The sequence below is a fragment of the Erinaceus europaeus genome, chromosome 3 (assembly GCF_950295315.1).
Source record: "Erinaceus europaeus chromosome 3, mEriEur2.1, whole genome shotgun sequence".
NCBI classification, from domain to species: Eukaryota; Metazoa; Chordata; class Mammalia; order Eulipotyphla; family Erinaceidae; genus Erinaceus; species Erinaceus europaeus.
This window is the reverse complement of record NC_080164.1, coordinates 43,892,477-43,910,204: the sequence shown is the minus strand read 5'-3', so window position 1 is coordinate 43,910,204 and position 17,728 is coordinate 43,892,477. Positions and strand designations below refer to the sequence as shown.

At 36.4% G+C, this 17,728-nt stretch overlaps 1 protein-coding gene across 3 annotated transcripts in view; it reads right to left on the bottom strand.

Moving 5' to 3' along the window:
* Positions 1 to 17,728, bottom strand: part of EXOC6B (exocyst complex component 6B) — a 615,405-nt gene that overhangs the window by 326,745 nt on the left and 270,932 nt on the right. For all 3 annotated transcript variants that reach the window (XM_007523677.3, XM_060187119.1, XM_060187121.1), the window contains exon 8: positions 8,752 to 8,820. In XM_007523677.3, the coding sequence (XP_007523739.1) occupies positions 8,752 to 8,820 (69 nt within the window). The remainder of the gene's footprint in view (positions 1 to 8,751; positions 8,821 to 17,728) is intronic.

Sequence of the window (17,728 nt, the reverse complement as noted above, 5' to 3'; positions counted from 1 at the left end):
GATTTTAAATATATATCCTGTGTTGCTATTTGCTATCCCTGGAAAAAACTATTTAAAAATCTTTAAAGGAAGTTTCATTATAGTATAACACACATGCAGAAACAAAGATACATATTTGTCAACATTTTAAAATCTGGCGGGGAAGATAGTACAATGGTTATGCAAAAGACTTTCATGACTGAGGCATCAGAGGTCTTAGGGTCAATCCCCCCACACCATCAAAAGCCAGAATTGAGCAGTGTTCTGGTAAAAAAAAAAATTAAATTGAAAATCTAGGATTGAACTACTAATAATTAATGATGTAGGTAACACAAAAATGATTTCCACAAAGCAGGGTATGGATGTATTATAGGTTTGCTCCCCCAGGCTCTCAGTAGTACCCAAGTTGCTTTTTATGGGATCTATATGTATATATATGCATGCCTTGCAGGGTGTGTGAGCTACAAATTTTGAGAAGAGTCATAAAGACATAACACTGTATAAAGGACTTTAAAATACAAATATTTTTTTTCTACCTCAGGTGAAAGCCTGGAATCCTTAAATATGATAGCCATCAGTGGGTTGATAGGGCTTTCAAAAAAAATCTACAAGATAGAGTGGTTTCCATATTAAACTGATAGTTCATCCATCTTTTTAACTACTATTTCTATACTATGTGCACAAATCTCCAATTATTATTTATCATTTCTCTTCCAGTAAGGTATTTATTTGTCTCTTAAAAATAATCTTTAGGGAGTTGGGTGGCAGAGCAGCGGGTTAAGCACACGTGGTGCGAGGTGCAAGGAAGGGCATATGGATCCCAGTTCGAGACCCTGGCTCCCCACCTACAGGGGAGTTGCTTCACAGGCAGTGAAGCAGGTCTGCAGGTGTCTATCTTTCTCTCCTCCTCTCTGTCTTCCCCTCCTCTCTCCATTTCTCTCCGTCCTATCCAACACAACAACATCAATAACAACAATAATAACTACAACAATAAAATAACAAGGGCAACAAAAGAGAAGAAATAAATAAATATTTTTTTAAAATCTTCAATAACTGTAGAATAGGCCTTTATATCCTATTCCATCCCTGACCATCTCTAAATTGTATGTTATGATTTAAACAACATAAGGTGTTTAAAATAATTCTATAAAATACACCTACTTTTGCCCTGCATACTTCCATTACATTACTGTATCATGGACCAAGTCTCAATTAACCACTATCTGACCCTTGTTCACTTTCTCCCCTCCCCACCTCCTGCCAAAGTTTGCCCTTCCTGCCAAAGTTCAGCACTTCCTAGAAAAGTCTCACTGCCTGTTTGATATTGTACTTCACTTTAGTCACCAAAGGAAGAATTTACAGGTGCCTGGCCCCATCTATAAGACCATGACCGAAGTCTGACCTCCTGTTACAATACGTGAACTCCTGCCCTACTGATAAGGCTGGCAGATATAAGTAGGATTTTTCAAATAATCCTTTGGGAATTTATAAGCAGCACAGCCATAAAAGGGGGGTGAATGGAAGGTCGGTATCACTAAAAATAATAAATATTGCCATGTTTATTCAAAGTGTGCCTTGTTATGCTCCAGGCCAAAAGTTCAGATAAACACTATTGTAAATGACAAAATATTAGAACTTTTTGTTACTTCTGTTATGATCCTTCCGTTGCACACCAACAGAGCTGTTTTCCCGTGTATAAGTACTAGCCCTGATATTGTATAACACTGCCCAAGACTGGAATACTGGATTCATTTGAGGTCAAGAGGAGGGTAGTTATCTTTCATAATCAAAGGCAAACATTTATTATTCCACAGAGGTGGTAATACATAGAGGTATTACATACTGCTGATATTAAATGTGATGGTTAAAAGGGATGAATAAAACATGACACTTGCCCTAAAAGAGCTTACAATCTACTGAGAAAAAGACAATATATTAGAACATGATGATATGATGTAGTAAGCATTAACATAAATACGTACTGGCTCTTACAACTGTGTAAAGGGGACAGACATCAACTGAGTTCAGCCTTAAACGTTAGAAAAAAATTTCAAGAACACAAGAATGAATAAAAAAGGATAAATGTATTAAAAAGAAATGAGGGTCCTTAGAGACAGCTTACCTAGTGAAGCTTCGCAGGCCATCACCCAAGGTCTCACACATAGAAAACCTGTACTTTTATGTGCTATATTTTCTCTGTACTCAAATATTTTATTTCACATATGATTAGCTATAGAATTTTAAGCAGATAGCATGTCAAATTTATATGACAATGAGATTATTATGATTATAGTGAGAAGTGAAATCAGGGCCCATGATTATGAGGTAAAAGGCCTATGATTATGTGAGAAGGCTATTTTCACTAATCCGAGTGAGAATGAACCAATTCTAGCAGAAGAGAGAATGAGGTCTAGCAAAATTAAATTTTGGAAGTAATATGTCCACAATTTTGAACTCTGGACAAGGTATTAAGGAAAAAAAAAAAGAGATTACTAAGTATTGACAAGGTAGGTGAGGGTGCTGCAGTAAATTCAGAAGTAGATTTTGGGAGGGGGAAAATGAGTTCATTCTGAAACATACTGAGTGTGTGCTTCCTATGGAATGTATAAGATGTTAGGTTCATGAGACTATTGTGCCTAATAGACCAGAGTTCAAGGAAAAGCAGAGAAATGGAAATATAGGGTTGGGCACCATTAGCACCTCAGTCCATGAAAGGAGATTGTGTCACTCAAGAAAAGAAAAACAGAGAGAGCAGTGGGGTAGATAAAAATAAATAAATAAATAAATAAATAAATAAATAAATAAATAATGAGAACACTTTAGAAAAGTAGAGTCTACATGACTAACAAATAACAACTGTCAAAAAGACCGGTAGAGAAGAAAGAAAAAGATTGTAAAGTAAGGGAAAGGGATTTAGAGATTTAAGGAATAAACAATAAAGTCAAAACAGTTGAGAGATTATGTAATATAAAGAATCAAACAGAAGATAGATAGACTGGGTTGATGAGAGAATTAAGAAATAGAGACAAATATTAGAATGGGAAGAAATGGCAGATAAAGTCTACTTTGTTCTCAGTCCTCATTTCACCAGTACCAAATCTCTTCTACCCATCTTATTAATGAAAGAGTAAGTAGGTGAAACTCTATCAAACTGAAGATTCTTCACAGTGAAAGAAATAGCTCAAAAGATAAAATGGTAACCACTGAACAGGGAGAAGATATTTGCATACATCACATATCTGACATGGGACTAATATAAAAAATTTACAAAGAAATCAAACAGCTCAACAACAAACCACCCAATGATAAAATGGGCAAAAAATCAGAACAGACAGCTATCTAAGAGATACACATGGTCTACAGATGCATGAAAATAAGTTTCACATGACTTATCACTAAAGAACTTCAAATTGACCACAATGATATACCATCTCACAAGGGTGAGAATGGCATATCTAAACAGAACAGGAAACGGCGATTGTTGGCAAGGATGTAGAGAGAAAGGATATTTGTTACATGGTTGGTAGGAATGTAAATTGGTGCAATCCCTACGGAAAACAGTTTGGAGAATACTTAAACAGCAATACCACGCCTAGGCATATAGTCAAAGGACATGGAAGCACAAATTCAAAAGAATATGAGTACCCCATGTTTACAGGTGCATTATTTGCAACAGCCAAAGTATGGAAACAAACTAAATGCTCAAGGGGGCCAGGCGGTAGCACACTGGGTTAAGCGCAAGAACCCATGCAAGGAATCCTGTTTGAGCCCCCTGCTCTCCACTTGCAGGGGGTTGCTTCTCAAGTGGTGAAGCAGGTCTTCAGGTGTCTATCTTTCTCTCCCTGTCTCTCAATTTCTCTCTGTTCTACTCAATAAAATGGAAAAAATGGTCTCCAGGAACAGTGGATTCATAGTGTAGGCACTGAGCCCAAGTAATAACCCTGCAGGCAAAAAGAAAAAGAAATGCTCAACAAATAACTGGATAGAGGTGTGTGTGTGTGTGTGTGTGTGTGTGTGTGTGTGTGTGTGTGTGTGTGTTGCACATGCATATGCTTACTTGTAACAGAAAACTACGTTACAATAAAAAAATGACATTGTACTATTTGGAACACAATGGATAAGTGACTATGCTGAGTGAAATAAGAGATAAAGGGCAAGTTCTGATGGTTTCTCTCCTATGTGGAATATAGATGACTAAAACAAGCAAGTTTGCAAAAAAAATTGTATAATATATGCTGTTTAATATATATTGTATAATAAGATAGTTACAGTGGGTAGAGAAGTTGGTGGGAACTGGGGCAAATAACCGTAGTGGGAGTTGTGGTAACTTACGCCCATCTCATGTGGGTATGAAAATACACCTGAAATCTGATAATTTGGTGAAAGAATGTTAAATCATAAATAAAATTTCAAACCTTAAAAAGAAATATTAATATTAACCATACAAGAAAATATTTGTTAACAAATATCTATATTAAGTAAACCATTTAAAAATATCTTTCTTGCTAATATTGTGATGATGAACTATCCTTCACTAATCAGTAATACAATTAGGGACTTGAGAATGGAGAAGCAGATCCAGAGAAGAGAAGTGACATAATATGAGTTTACAGGAACTATAAGGAAGAACTTGATAAAAGTAGGACCAGAGACTTTAGAGATGGTGGGTAAATGATATGGGGTGACATATATTTTGGGACGATAGAAAATTGTACCCCTGGGGGTAGAGCGGTGGCGCAGCATGTTAAGCGCACGTGGCACAATGCTCAAGGACTGGCGAAAGGCGAGCCCCCGGCTCCCCACCTGTAGGGGAGTCACTTCACAAGTGGTGAAGCAAGTCTGCAGGTGTCTTTCTCTCCCCCTCTCTGTCTTCCCCTCCTCTCTCCATTTCTCTCTGTCCTATCCAACAATGAATGGCATCAACAAGGAAAATAATAACCGAAAACAAGGCTGCAACAACAAGGGCAACAAAAGGGAAGGAAAAAAAATGGCCTCCAGGAGCAGTGGATTCATGGTGCAGGCACTGAGCTCCAGGGGTAACCCTGGAGGGGGAAAAGAAAAGAAAAGAAAAGGAAAAGAAAAGAAAAGAAAAGAAAAGAAAAGAAAAGAAAAGAAGAAAATTGTATCCCTGTGACAATACCAGTCTTGTAAATGAACATTTCATCAGTAAAAATCAATTATATAAAGAAAAATATAGATTTGGAGCCACCAATAACATCTAAATAGTAAACATGTATTCCATAAAATATACAACTACTAGGTTGTCAGAAAAGTCATGACCTGTTTTTGCATCGAAAAATACATGACTTTTCCAACAACCCAAAAGTTGTATCTTTCCAAGATGTGGAGACATCATGAATAAGGACAGTCCTGCTTCTACTTTATTAACAATACTTAATCAAATTGTTACAGAAAAATTATATCAAAATATTTCAATAAGAGTACCTATCTACTGAACAGAACACTAGTGAATAGCCTTTGTTTTTAATGAGATGGTTTAAGTATCATAATTTAGGATTACATAACTCTTGTCTACTTAAGAAAATGTGAGTTTCGGGAGTCAGGCGGTAGCGCAGCGGGTTAAGCGCACATTGCGCAAAAGTGCAAGGACCGGCATAAAGATCCCGGTTGGAGCCCCTGGCTCCCCACCTGTAAGGGAGTCGCTTCACAGGTGGTGAAGTAGGACTGCAGGTGTCTATCTTTCTCTACCCCCCTCTGTCTTCCCCTCCTCTCTCCATTTCTCTCTGTCCTATCCAACAACGATGACATCAACAACAATAATAGCTACAACAACAATAAAAACAAGGGCAACAAAAAGGAAATAAATAAATACTAAAAAGAAAGAAAGAAAATATGAATTTTAAATAAATTTTAAACTTTATATGTTAATAACATAAAGAAGAATCATTATAAGTCAATACACTGTAATGTACTTACCAAAATGCCGATAATGTGTCTAAAAGTCAGTATCAGAGATACATAACTCTTGCCAGATTAACTGTCATTTACTTTATGCCAGCTGTGTGCCAGAGCCTGAGGTAGGCACTGTCCACACAGTGTCATTAACTGCATAGATTAACTTCAATTCCTTGAAATACAATTATTATTACATTTCACATATGAGAAAGCTAATTTCATATATGATTCACTTCATACTACACAGCTGTTAAGTGTTCAAATAAGCTGAATTTTTTTATAAATCACTCTTAGTGTTCACATTTGCTACATTTCTGGCATTATAAAATGTTAATAAAGTACATGAAAACTAGCACATAGTGTGATGATATAATCACTGTGTAATCATTCAACTTTTTCCCCCCTGTAGACTGTGATTATTTTAAAGTAAAGTCCTTGACTTACAAATCCTTGCTTTTCCAAACTGCTTTCATGTAGAAGAAAAAGTCATATTGTGTGTTAACTGAGTGCAAATTAATTAAGATTTAAGTTAGTTTACCTCTACACAAATATATTGTAGCCCCTAGTTAGTTAACATTTATTATTCATTCATTCATTGAACATTAACGAAAGTTACTAAATGAAAATGCTGTTTGTTGATGCCAAAGATTTACATTAAGCTCTACAAACTGCCTATTTTTTTAAATTTGAAGATAAGCCTAAATGTCAGCTAAAGATTTCATAAAACTCAAAATAACCCATCATCACATTATTTAGAAGGATATTTATTTTTCAGTTATGAGGCTTACCATAAACTTAGTGACTCAATATGAGTAAACATGGCTCATCAGTAGAAGCATTTGACTTAAACACAACACTATGAATTCCCAGACTGGTAAATACTATAGGAAGCAGGATGATAAGAGTTAGAGGAGGGTGCAGGAGGCACAAGAAACATGTATATCACTCCATATGTCACTTGTACTCAATTTTCAAGGAAGAGGATAGTTTATGCTATTGTAACTAGAACAAACTAATAACTATAACTGGCAACTTTGCTCAATTCTTTGGTTATTATACTTTGATTTTTGGTTTATGACAGTATACCTTATTAAAAAGTTCCTTAGTGACTTAATATTGATTTAAAAATATGAAGTAACAAGTGTATAATTCCGTAGTCAACCACAGCAAAGTTCTGTGTATGACAGATTTCCTGTCCAGTTGATCACAAATGTCTACCAATCTTGACATCTCTTCTTTTTTTTTTTTCCTATTTATATATCTTGTTCTTTTTTACAGTAGAATGTTAGAGGCAATTTAAGTATTGATCAACACAGTCATAAACAAACCACGGCAAGTACAAGCCATCGATTAAATAACGTGTAGAAATGTGAGATAATGAACCAGATAACAAAGATAGATACTAAATAATAATAAAATAATGCTAAATTAAGAAGTACATAAAAGTGACCCAGGAGGTATGCAGCAGGCAAAGTGTTGGGCTCTCAAGCATGAGGTCCTGAATTCAGTGCCTGATATCATACATACCAGATCTGGTTTTTTCCTCTCCTTCTCATAAATAAATAAATATATAAATATATAAACCTTAAAAATTAAAAGCACTTCAACAAAAAAATTGGGCTTAAAGGTAAGGACAAACAGAAAAAAATGTAAGCTCTCAGGAGACTGCACATTAGTAGAGCTGTGGATTTACAAAGCTGAGGGGCTAAGTTCAAAACTTTCCTTATTATTCTTACATGCTACCATGGCCTCTTTCTCTCTCCTCTCTCTATCTACCTATCTCTTGTGATGTAAGTACAAAAAATCTGAAAAGAAATGTATATCATAAATTACAAGATAGAGCCTTATATAAAATAATCACAATAGTCACAAGTTGTAATACTGATTTGATAATATTTAAGTAACAATAGATACTGTTAAGATGCTTATGATTTCCTTAATTCTCTGTATATGAAACTAAAAAACTATTTATTTTAGATGCCTTTTCCTATAACTCAATCAATATCCAAACTCATTCTGGAATGATGAAAGAAAAAGAGTGGGGGGGGAGGAGGAAGAGGGAATTAGACAGCAAAGGGTAGGAGAAGAAAAGAGAGAAGAGGAAAGGATGCTACTAATATTATTTTCAAACTAATGGAGATCACAAAATACTGCAGGACATAAAATCCACATACCAGAGCCTCCAACCATGTGGAGTAATGACTGTCACATATATGAAAAAAAAATTGATAACAGACTGAGCAATAATACAAGTTCAAATATATTAAAAATATCCTAATAAAAGTTTCACTGACCTATGCTATATAAAAAAATAACAAAATGAACTTTTCTCCCCAAGATGTCTTTGATGTCACTTCAGCATCTACGCCAATATTTTGACTGATTTGTATGTAAGTACTTGTACATATATTACCAAAATTGGAAAAGGTCCTTGCTTAGAATACCATCATCATACTTAGTATCTCCTTTCCCAGATGTCAAGTTTTAATGTGATTTATATGACAAGAATAGTTGTTATCCATAATAAAAATTAAACCACTTTATAAATATCATTTTAAAAAGAAACTATATGATTCCAATAACTACATTATTAAATTAACAGAAATATGAATGTCTGTGACTGTTCTAGGTATAATCCAATAATGTGTTCATGACTAGTAGAAAGTAATGTCACTAGTTATATAGTATCTTGCATTGCAAACAAAAGACTCAACAAGAACGGATTATTTTCATAGTTAATAACCTTAAATAATAGTTCCTCATTTATTACTCATAATGATAAATTGAAAAACCACCAAAATTAGAAGCAGGTTTTTAATCCAATAAACACTTTAATTGGTAGAACCAGATACTTACCAGGACAGTGTATATGTGTAGACACCGATAAACAGGGGAGAAATCCACCAAATCTTGAGCCCCAGGTACCTGCAAAGCAACAAAGGTTATCATAAAATATTCAAACAAAGCTATCAAGAGCAAGTGCATTCATATTTCATCATTCATGTACAAAAATGTATAAGGTTAACTCTAGCATCCAAGAAATAAAAATATATATATATACAAATCCACAAAACTAGTTCTGGTCTTTTAACCATAAGATTAGTAAACTGTGAGGATATAACTAAGGTTGGGAGAAAGGTCAAGAGAGGTGACTGGCAGAGAAGAGAAAAGGTCTCACTGGTTCTACATTTACTTTTAAGAGATCCATCTTGGATCGCAGACCTTCAGCTTCTGAAAGGCAGAGGAACTAGTAATTATTTGAATAATGTAGGAAACAGTGTCAAACTAATTTGATAGGTGATTCAACTAGTAAGTCACAATTTACTTCCATTTCAATTTCCTCAACTAGAAGAAGAAACTCTCAGTGTGTTACAGGGATTTAACAAGAATGAAAGGAGTTCACTCAGAGAAAATGCTAAACAAAATAAAGCAAAAAAAAAAAGAGTAAATCATCAAAGCAAAGGCATTAACTCAAGCTTTTTACTGTTTGACACTGGCATCCATCAGAATTCAAGCAGCAGGCATGCCTAAATAGGTTTGTGACTATAAGGTCAATTTCCGTTACTTCATAAAGTAAACTTCATTTCTTCTGGGCACAGATTCTTCACCAAAATATTTTTTCCTGATGAAATTTACTCATTCTGCACTTCAACAATACAATACCTATCCCCCACCCCTGCCCACCAAAATTATCACATCTGTTTAGTGTTTCAATTTTAGTCATTATTCTGCTCATTTGCTTGTATTCAAGAGGGCAGAAACTAAGTCTCTGAGTTCTGAATAAGCTAGAGATTACTTCTACAATGTCACAGTGCTATAAACTGTGTTAGGAGTCAAACTAACCTTTACTATAATGTTATATACCAATTATATTTCAACTTAAAAAAATCTTTTCTGTGACTGACTTCAAAGATTGATAGTAAGGTGTTCAACATTATACACTATAGACCAAGCCTTGTTTTTCTTGCAAAAATAATAACTTGGGGGGGAGGGGCTGGAAATGGTTCATCTGGTAGAACATACCCATTATCATGCCCCAAGTTCAAACACCAACACTACAAGAGAGTATCACACACTGAGTGGTTCCATCAGGGTGGAATAATATTGTTCAATCTCTTTTTCTCTCTCACTGACCAGGAGCAGTGGAATCATTTGTACCGCAGTGCTACAAAGAAATTAGTAAGAGTGGCAAAATTACTTAGAAAACTATTTTATGGAGGGGTAAGTAGTGACACACCTGGTTCAGCACACATGTTATTATGTGCAAGGACCCAGGTTTGAGCCCCTGCTCCCCACCTACAGTGGGGGATATTTCACAAGCTTTGAAGCAGATCTGCAATGTCTTTCTCTCTCCCTACCTCCTCTCTCAATTTCTCTCTGTCCTAATAAAATAGAAAAAGAAAAGAAAAGATGGCCACCAGGAAGACTGAATTTGTAGTGCAGGCACCAAACCCCAGCAATAACCCTGGTGGCAATAAAAAAAAAAAAAATTGGGGTGGGGGGGAGATGTGGAGAGGAGAGGTGGAGAGAAGAGGAAGGGAGGGGAGGGGAGGAGGGGAAGGGAGGGGAGGGAAACGGAGAGAAAAGAAAAACTTATTTAATATTTTATTTACTTATTAAATAGAGACAGAGATAAATTGAGAGGGGGAGGGAACATAGAAAGGGTAAGAGACAGACGGACACCTGCAGACCTACTCCACCACTCATGAAGCTTTTCCCCTGCAAGTGGGGACCAGGAGCTTGAAACTGGGTCCTTGCACACTGTAATGTGTGAGCTCAATCAGGTGTGCCACTGCCTGGCCCCAAGAAAAACTTTTTATGCACAGAGGAGCACCATACACCATACAGTTAAAGTAAAGTTAAAAGCCATGTAAAAACTGTAACTTCAATAGTGTGAATGGACACTCATTTTTATGCTAGCACAAAAAAAAAAGGAACAAGTGATAATTTTAGATAAGTGCATTTTAAATGACAACAACTTTAAAGCATCTTTACAAGTACTTCTCCTCCTTGATATCAAAGTGGAAATCTAAGAAAACATTATTTTATCATGCCAGAAAAACAGTGCTTACTAGCGAAAATGACAGCTAAGTGAAACAACCTCCAAAGAAGAAAAATAGAGTCATAAAAGGATATTTCCGATAGTGCTTACATTAACTCTGCATGTGCACAAGGAAAGAGACAAGCAACATAGATCTGTATGGGAAATGAAACCTTTGTCTTTTATTTGGAACCTATGGTTATGAAGTTATTTACTATAAAATATATTTACAAACTGGTTAAAATATTTTCCCTAATTTCAAATAACAAATTTGATCATAACTTTATAAAATGTATTTACAAACTGGTTAAAATATTTTCCCTAATTTCAAATAACAAATTTGATCATAACTTTGTTTTTATGTCCTTCATGCTGTTCACTTGATGAGGTTTGCTTTGACTCAGAGCCATAGTTTCATTAAAATGAAACTGCCCCAAGCAATTGCACAAACAGAAATTTGACCTTGTCACATGTCAGATTCATTCCTATAAGTAAACATCCACATTTAGGGATCGCTTCCCTGTAAGTCTATGATGAATAGGGCACATACAAAGGTAGATACTTAGTGACAGTGGGCATAGATTGATTTACATTAACAAACTAGAAATTTGATGCATTTAGAGAGGAGACAAAGGCCTTTCCTGTTATCTCCAATAAATATTTACAGCCAAACTTAAGTCTCTCTCATGCTGTCTTGACATCATCATAATCAACTTTAAACTGTGTAAACTGCACTGACCTGGAAGTATTGGCTCTACTATTTCTTAGCCCCTGAAACCATAATGCAGTTAAGTCCTCCTAAGCATATGACTGCCTGCTTTGAAAGAAATACACAGAAATCTAGACAAGGAAAGAGGGTACCAAATGGGGCTTCAGCTCACAAACTTTACCTCCACCCCCAAAATAGCCCACTATTTAAAAATTGTTTTGTTTTTTTTTTCTGTGCTTCCTTCTGTGAAGAACACTAGGAACACTGTGAGGAACCAAGAAGAGTGCTGTGAGAAGAAAGGTATGTAAAGCATGCACTGACTCAATGTTGCTTTGAGCTAGATGTGTTTTCTCTGCTTCCACTAATGAAAAAGAATCACTTACGTCTACGGAAGGGCAAAAAGAGGAGAGCCACATACGCTGTACGTGAAGGAATGCTACACTTTGGGGAGGATATGAAATGAACTTTCAAACTCTTAAATAAGTGCGGGCGGGAATTGGGGGGTGGGATCTAGAACAAAAGGCAATTTTTCCTGACTCCCATAAATAAACAGGTCTGCTTCTAAGGTTCACATTTTGCTCCCCAGTTAAAATGCTACATTTCTGTCAAAGCCACTTCCCCTACTTTGCCCTGGCCTCCCCTCAACTTGCAAAGAATGATTCAAACAGGTTTAGGTTTCAACAGGGACAGAGGGAGGGGTCCAAGGACACTTTCCTAAGCTAACAATGACTGTCTCTAATGGCTCCTGTCTCCTAACAAAAGCCATGACTCCATGGTTATCAGCTGCATCTAATTTTTCCTTTCTAAAGTAAATAACACAGCCCTTGTATTTTACACATGTCCAAGTTTGACAAATCATTATCGACTGAGACTATAACTGATAAGAGATAACTTTGTGGTAGAACGTTGTCATTTCCTCTCATAAGGGCTTTCTTTCTGAGATACAGAAACATGATTAAAATAGTTAAACATTTCCTCTGCCTGGCAGTCAGGAACTCAAGACTTTGAGATACTGTAGTCTGTATTTTTCTAGTTCAAATGCATCTGTGAAGATAGTAATAAGAGCAGCCACAAACAGTATACTTATAGTCCTTTTTTTTTTTTAAACTAGTTGTTTTCCTTAAGGAAGCACATGAAATAATTTCATCACCAAGGACAGCAGCTGCCCTGTTCCCTCTATAGTTTCAGAATGCAGAGAATTCGTACTTTTTAGCAGCTTAAATCTTGATTTTTCAGGGAAAAGCAAATAGTGAGAGTTTAGATTCTGTAACTAAGGAATCTGTGCCTCAGCACATGCTATAATAATGAACAAACCAATTTAAAAGATATAAATAATCAAATATTAAAATAATCAGAGGTTGACTGCACTCCAAACACGTAAGCATCATGGAAACAGCAACTACATGCTATAATTACACATTCTAAAAACCCACTAAAGATGATGTAATACTAGATACCAATGTATATGGCTAATTGTCTTTCAATATATCTTACATTTCTATGGTAAGTATTAACAGCTTCAATCGAACAAAGTAATACTCCTTAGGGCTAGGGAGAGATAGCATAAAGGCTATATAAAAAGAAGACTTTCATGCCTGAGGCACCAAAGGTCCCAAATTCAATTGCCAACATGACCATAAACCAGAACTAGAGTTGAGCAATGTTTTGTTAAGACAAACAAAAAAAAAGTAATACTTCCTCAGCATTGTATGTACAATATTTATTGTTCTATAGCATTATATCATATGGATGCCTCTATCTGGAGACAGAGGAAGCTACACATAAAATTAGAAAAGTAAATTTATAAATTGGACTAATAATAGTCACCCTGAAAACAGTCATAGGAACTTCTGAAGGCAAGAGGAAAATGAAGAGATTCAAGCAAAATAGAAATTGAAAGTCAGAAAGAGAGTAACATTTCTGCTTATAAAAATTCTCTTTTATTATTTTGTTTATTTCATGAAATAGAGAGAGGGTCAGAGCTGCATGCTGATATATGTGATTATCAGGAACTGAACCTGGGACTTCATGCTTGCGAGTCCAGAGCTTTACGTTCTACATCCCCTCTAGGTCACAAGAAAATTCTTATAGACCATCAGTTCTGACTGTTATGTTTTTCTCCTCTAATACATATTAGTACAGGTCAAAGGAAGTATAAAAATGAAGCAGTTAGTTGGTAAGTTCATCTTATGAGGAATAAAGATGTTTTATTTATTAAAAAATGGATATTGTGATTTTAAATAATGGCATTTAAATTTTAACAGATATACTCATTAATATTTTCCTAACACCCCATTGCTGGATAGTAGTAATGACATTTACTATCTTAAAAATCTCACCAGTGAAAGGAAATGGGGGTGGGGGGAGGCAGAACACCTGAAGGTAACGAGCTAATAAATCTACGGGCTTTACTACTGGGCAAGCTTAATCATTAGGAAAAGGAGAGTACAAGAAAAGACTGCTTGCCCTCAACTCCACTTAAGAAGAGCAGCGAATGTACTATGGGAGATTCACCTATGCTGCTGCTAGAGTCAGTGGAAATAGAAATGCATTAGTGCACACAAGGTCTTGTTCAACACAGCTACGCAAGGACACACAAACACACACACACTCACACCATTTATTTTTTCTAATCAGAAACTTTCTGAAGTTGGTAAATTTTCCAAAAAGAATATGTTAAATATTTACAAGGAATTTAGACTTGTTTCTCACTAATGATTTGAATCAGTCTCCTTGAGGAGACATTTGATTACCACATTGCACAAGACATTTTTCAGTGCCAGTAAATGAATGTAGGGGCTTGGTGCCCATTTCTGAGCATTAGTTGAACCTCAAGTCATTAAAATGTACCAGGCATCTTTCTGAAGGGGGAACATAACAAATGATTAGCTGAAGAGGCATTGTGCTTGTATTCAGAGAATCATTTTCAACTTTCCATGTTATGTCTGGTAGCTAGCAGATATCTGGCAACCATTTTCACCAGTGTAGTTTTCTGTACTACTTTACTTCCAAAACTTTAGTGGGAAGGATGATAGCATTCATTGGACCATAAACTTGCATAGAGCTGTACTACATATACATCACTGGTGCATATAGAGAAGGCCTAGAATTTGAATTGACAAAATTACCATTTTTCAGTATAAACACCAAATAATTATACTATAGTATACCTAAAACCATTATATATGTATATATGCCTCACTAAAAAGAGTAGTACAAAACCAGACGAGGTCATACTTTTAAGAACTAAAAGCAAAAACAAATTTGGCTAAGGTTATGAATATATAGAATACCCTGATCAAAACCATATCCTAAAATGAGTAAGATTTTGCTATTGGTCTTCTTGCAATTTTTTTTACAATTCTTCCTACGAAATTCCTAATATATTATTCCTTAGTTTACTTGAGTGCTTTCACTATGCAAAAGAAAACCTGCAAGACTGAGGCACTAAACAAACAAACAAACAAAAACCTGTGGTCAAAATAAACAATTATTCCCTCAAGAGGTCTCTGCTCGAGGGACCAGGGAGGTAGCTCAGCAGTAAAGCATGTGTCATACATGCAGGAAGCACTAGGTTTGATCCCAGCCCTACAGGAGAAAGCAACAAAGACAAAGCTAGTAGAGGCCCAGGGCTGATGCGAGTGGCACTTAGATCTCCTGTTTTCCCTCTCTCACTTTCAGGAAAAAAAAGGAAGTGGGGGGCTGTGTACTAGGAAGAGGTCTAGCAGTAGGGCAAAAGTATGAGTTCTTAGGTTGAATCCTCAATATCACAGAGAAAAAAAAAGAAGGGGGAATTCTTCACTTGAAATGGAACACTGAGGGAAATAAAAATAAAAGTGGTCTTAATAACAACAGTCCACTACATGCTAAGAAACAAAACTGTTGGGCCGACCACGTGAGAGCTAGGAGCATACCTTGTCACCTTGCCACACATGAAGGTTCAAAAGCCTTTCAAAGTTAACCCAATTACCAAATAATGTGATAACAATAACTATCCATTGTCTTCTTGAACCCTAAGACAGTAGGAAACTCACATTTCCACTACAGAGCCTATATTTCCCCCGGTTCTGGAACCTTAGGGTGGGGTACACTTTCCTGCATGCTTCTCTCAATTCAAATAATATTGCATCCGTCGATCCCAACCTAATCAACGTAATGAGTGCTACCCCAGCATGCTTCACTTCAGACTGTGTCCAGAGACTTCAGGTGTGGAATGACAACCCTTCAGCTTCATCACTCAGGTGAGACCTTTCCTTTCATAGTATTCTCTAATTCCATTCCAGGTGTTCCACTCCCCAATAAAGTCCCCAAACCTAGATATAGACCAGGTCCCCTGAGATAGAGCATATATGTCCACATGTGTCCATAAACCAGGGAAAAATATATACCTGAAAGCAGAAGCACACAGAGCATGCAGGGAATACCCCCCCAACACTTCATCTGCACTATTCCAGCCTTTAGGTCCATGATTGTTCAACAATTTGTTTGGCTTTGTATGTTAACTCTCTTTTCAGCCCCCAGGTTCCGGATGCCAGCATGATGCCGACCAGACTTCCCTGGACTGAAGACCCCACCAATGTGTCCTGGAGCCCCGCTTCCTTAGAGACCCACCCTACTAGGGAAAGAGAAAGGCAGACTGGGAGTATGGATCGACCAGTCAACGCCCTTGTTCAGCGGGGAAGCAATTACAGAAGCCAGACCGTCCACCTTCTGCAACCCACAATGACCCTTGGTCCATACTCCCAGAGGTATAGAGAATGGGAAGGCTATCAGGGGAGGGGATGGGATATGGAAACCGGGTGGTGGGAATTATGTGGAGTTGTACCCCTCCTACCCTACGGTTTTGTTAATGTCTCCTTTCTTAAATAAATTAAAAAAAAAAAAAAGCCTCACACCATAAGAGAGCACTATGGCTTGGAGGGAAACTCCATGGATAGTGGTACTGTGGTTTCCTCCCTCCCTCCCTAGCTCTATCCCTTCCTCCTAACCATATATATATATATACATATATATATTAAAAAGAATGAAAAATACTTAAAGAAATGGGCAAGAAGGCAAGTTAGCACTTATGTGGTTTTAAATATAAAAGTACTGGGAAGAAAAATTCAAATGAGTAGAAATAAAAGATTACAAAATTATAGCTAAAGAACAAACATCCTAAAGTAGATATGAAAAAAAAATACACAGGGGCTGGGTTGTGACACACCTAGTAAATAGAGCACACATTACAGCATACAAGGAACTAGATTTAAGCCCCAAGTGCAGGGGAAAGCTTTGCAGGCGGTGAAGCATGTTAGAGGTGTTTCTTTCTCCCTCTCTAGCTCCCTCTTGCCTCTCAATTTTTCTCTATATCAAATAAATAAATAAAATATTTTAAAAAGCAAATATATATATATACACATACATACAATAGAATACTATTCAGCTATTTTTTAAAATTATGTAGTTCTACAATTTGCAACAGCATGGATGAACCCAGATGGTATTGTGCTCAGTGAAATAAATCAAACAGAGTAAGACAAAAACCACAGTTTCTTTTTTCCTTCCTTTTTTTTTCCATCTCTCCTCCTTTCTTTCTTTCTCTCTCTCTCTCTCTCTCTCTTTCTTTGGAGGGGGGTAGATGCAAAAAATGAGAAGAAAGAGGGATAGAGATGAAGAGAGAGAAACACCTGCTTCACTGCTCACGGTGCTTTCCCCCTTACAGGTAGAGACCAGGAGCTTGAACCCAGGCCCTTGGTAACATGTACGCTCTACTAAGTGCACCACTCTCTGGCCCCTTACCATCAATGCCAACTGAAATTAACAAAATAATAACAAACATTTGGACTGTAAGACCATTAGTGCTTACCAGAGAGAAAGGGAAAGTCTACTAGGAAGGGCTTACATAGGGATGTGCATTAGGATAAAGAGAAATCATATGTGGACTTTTAGTAATCCACATCTCGAACTGTGATAGTGTTATAATGTAATGACACTTCAATAAAAATATTTTTAAAAGATTTACCATCCCTAATATATAAGAGAATCCTCTTATAACTTTAGAAAAAGTAATCAGGAAAAAAAAAAAAAAAAGGACAATCTCA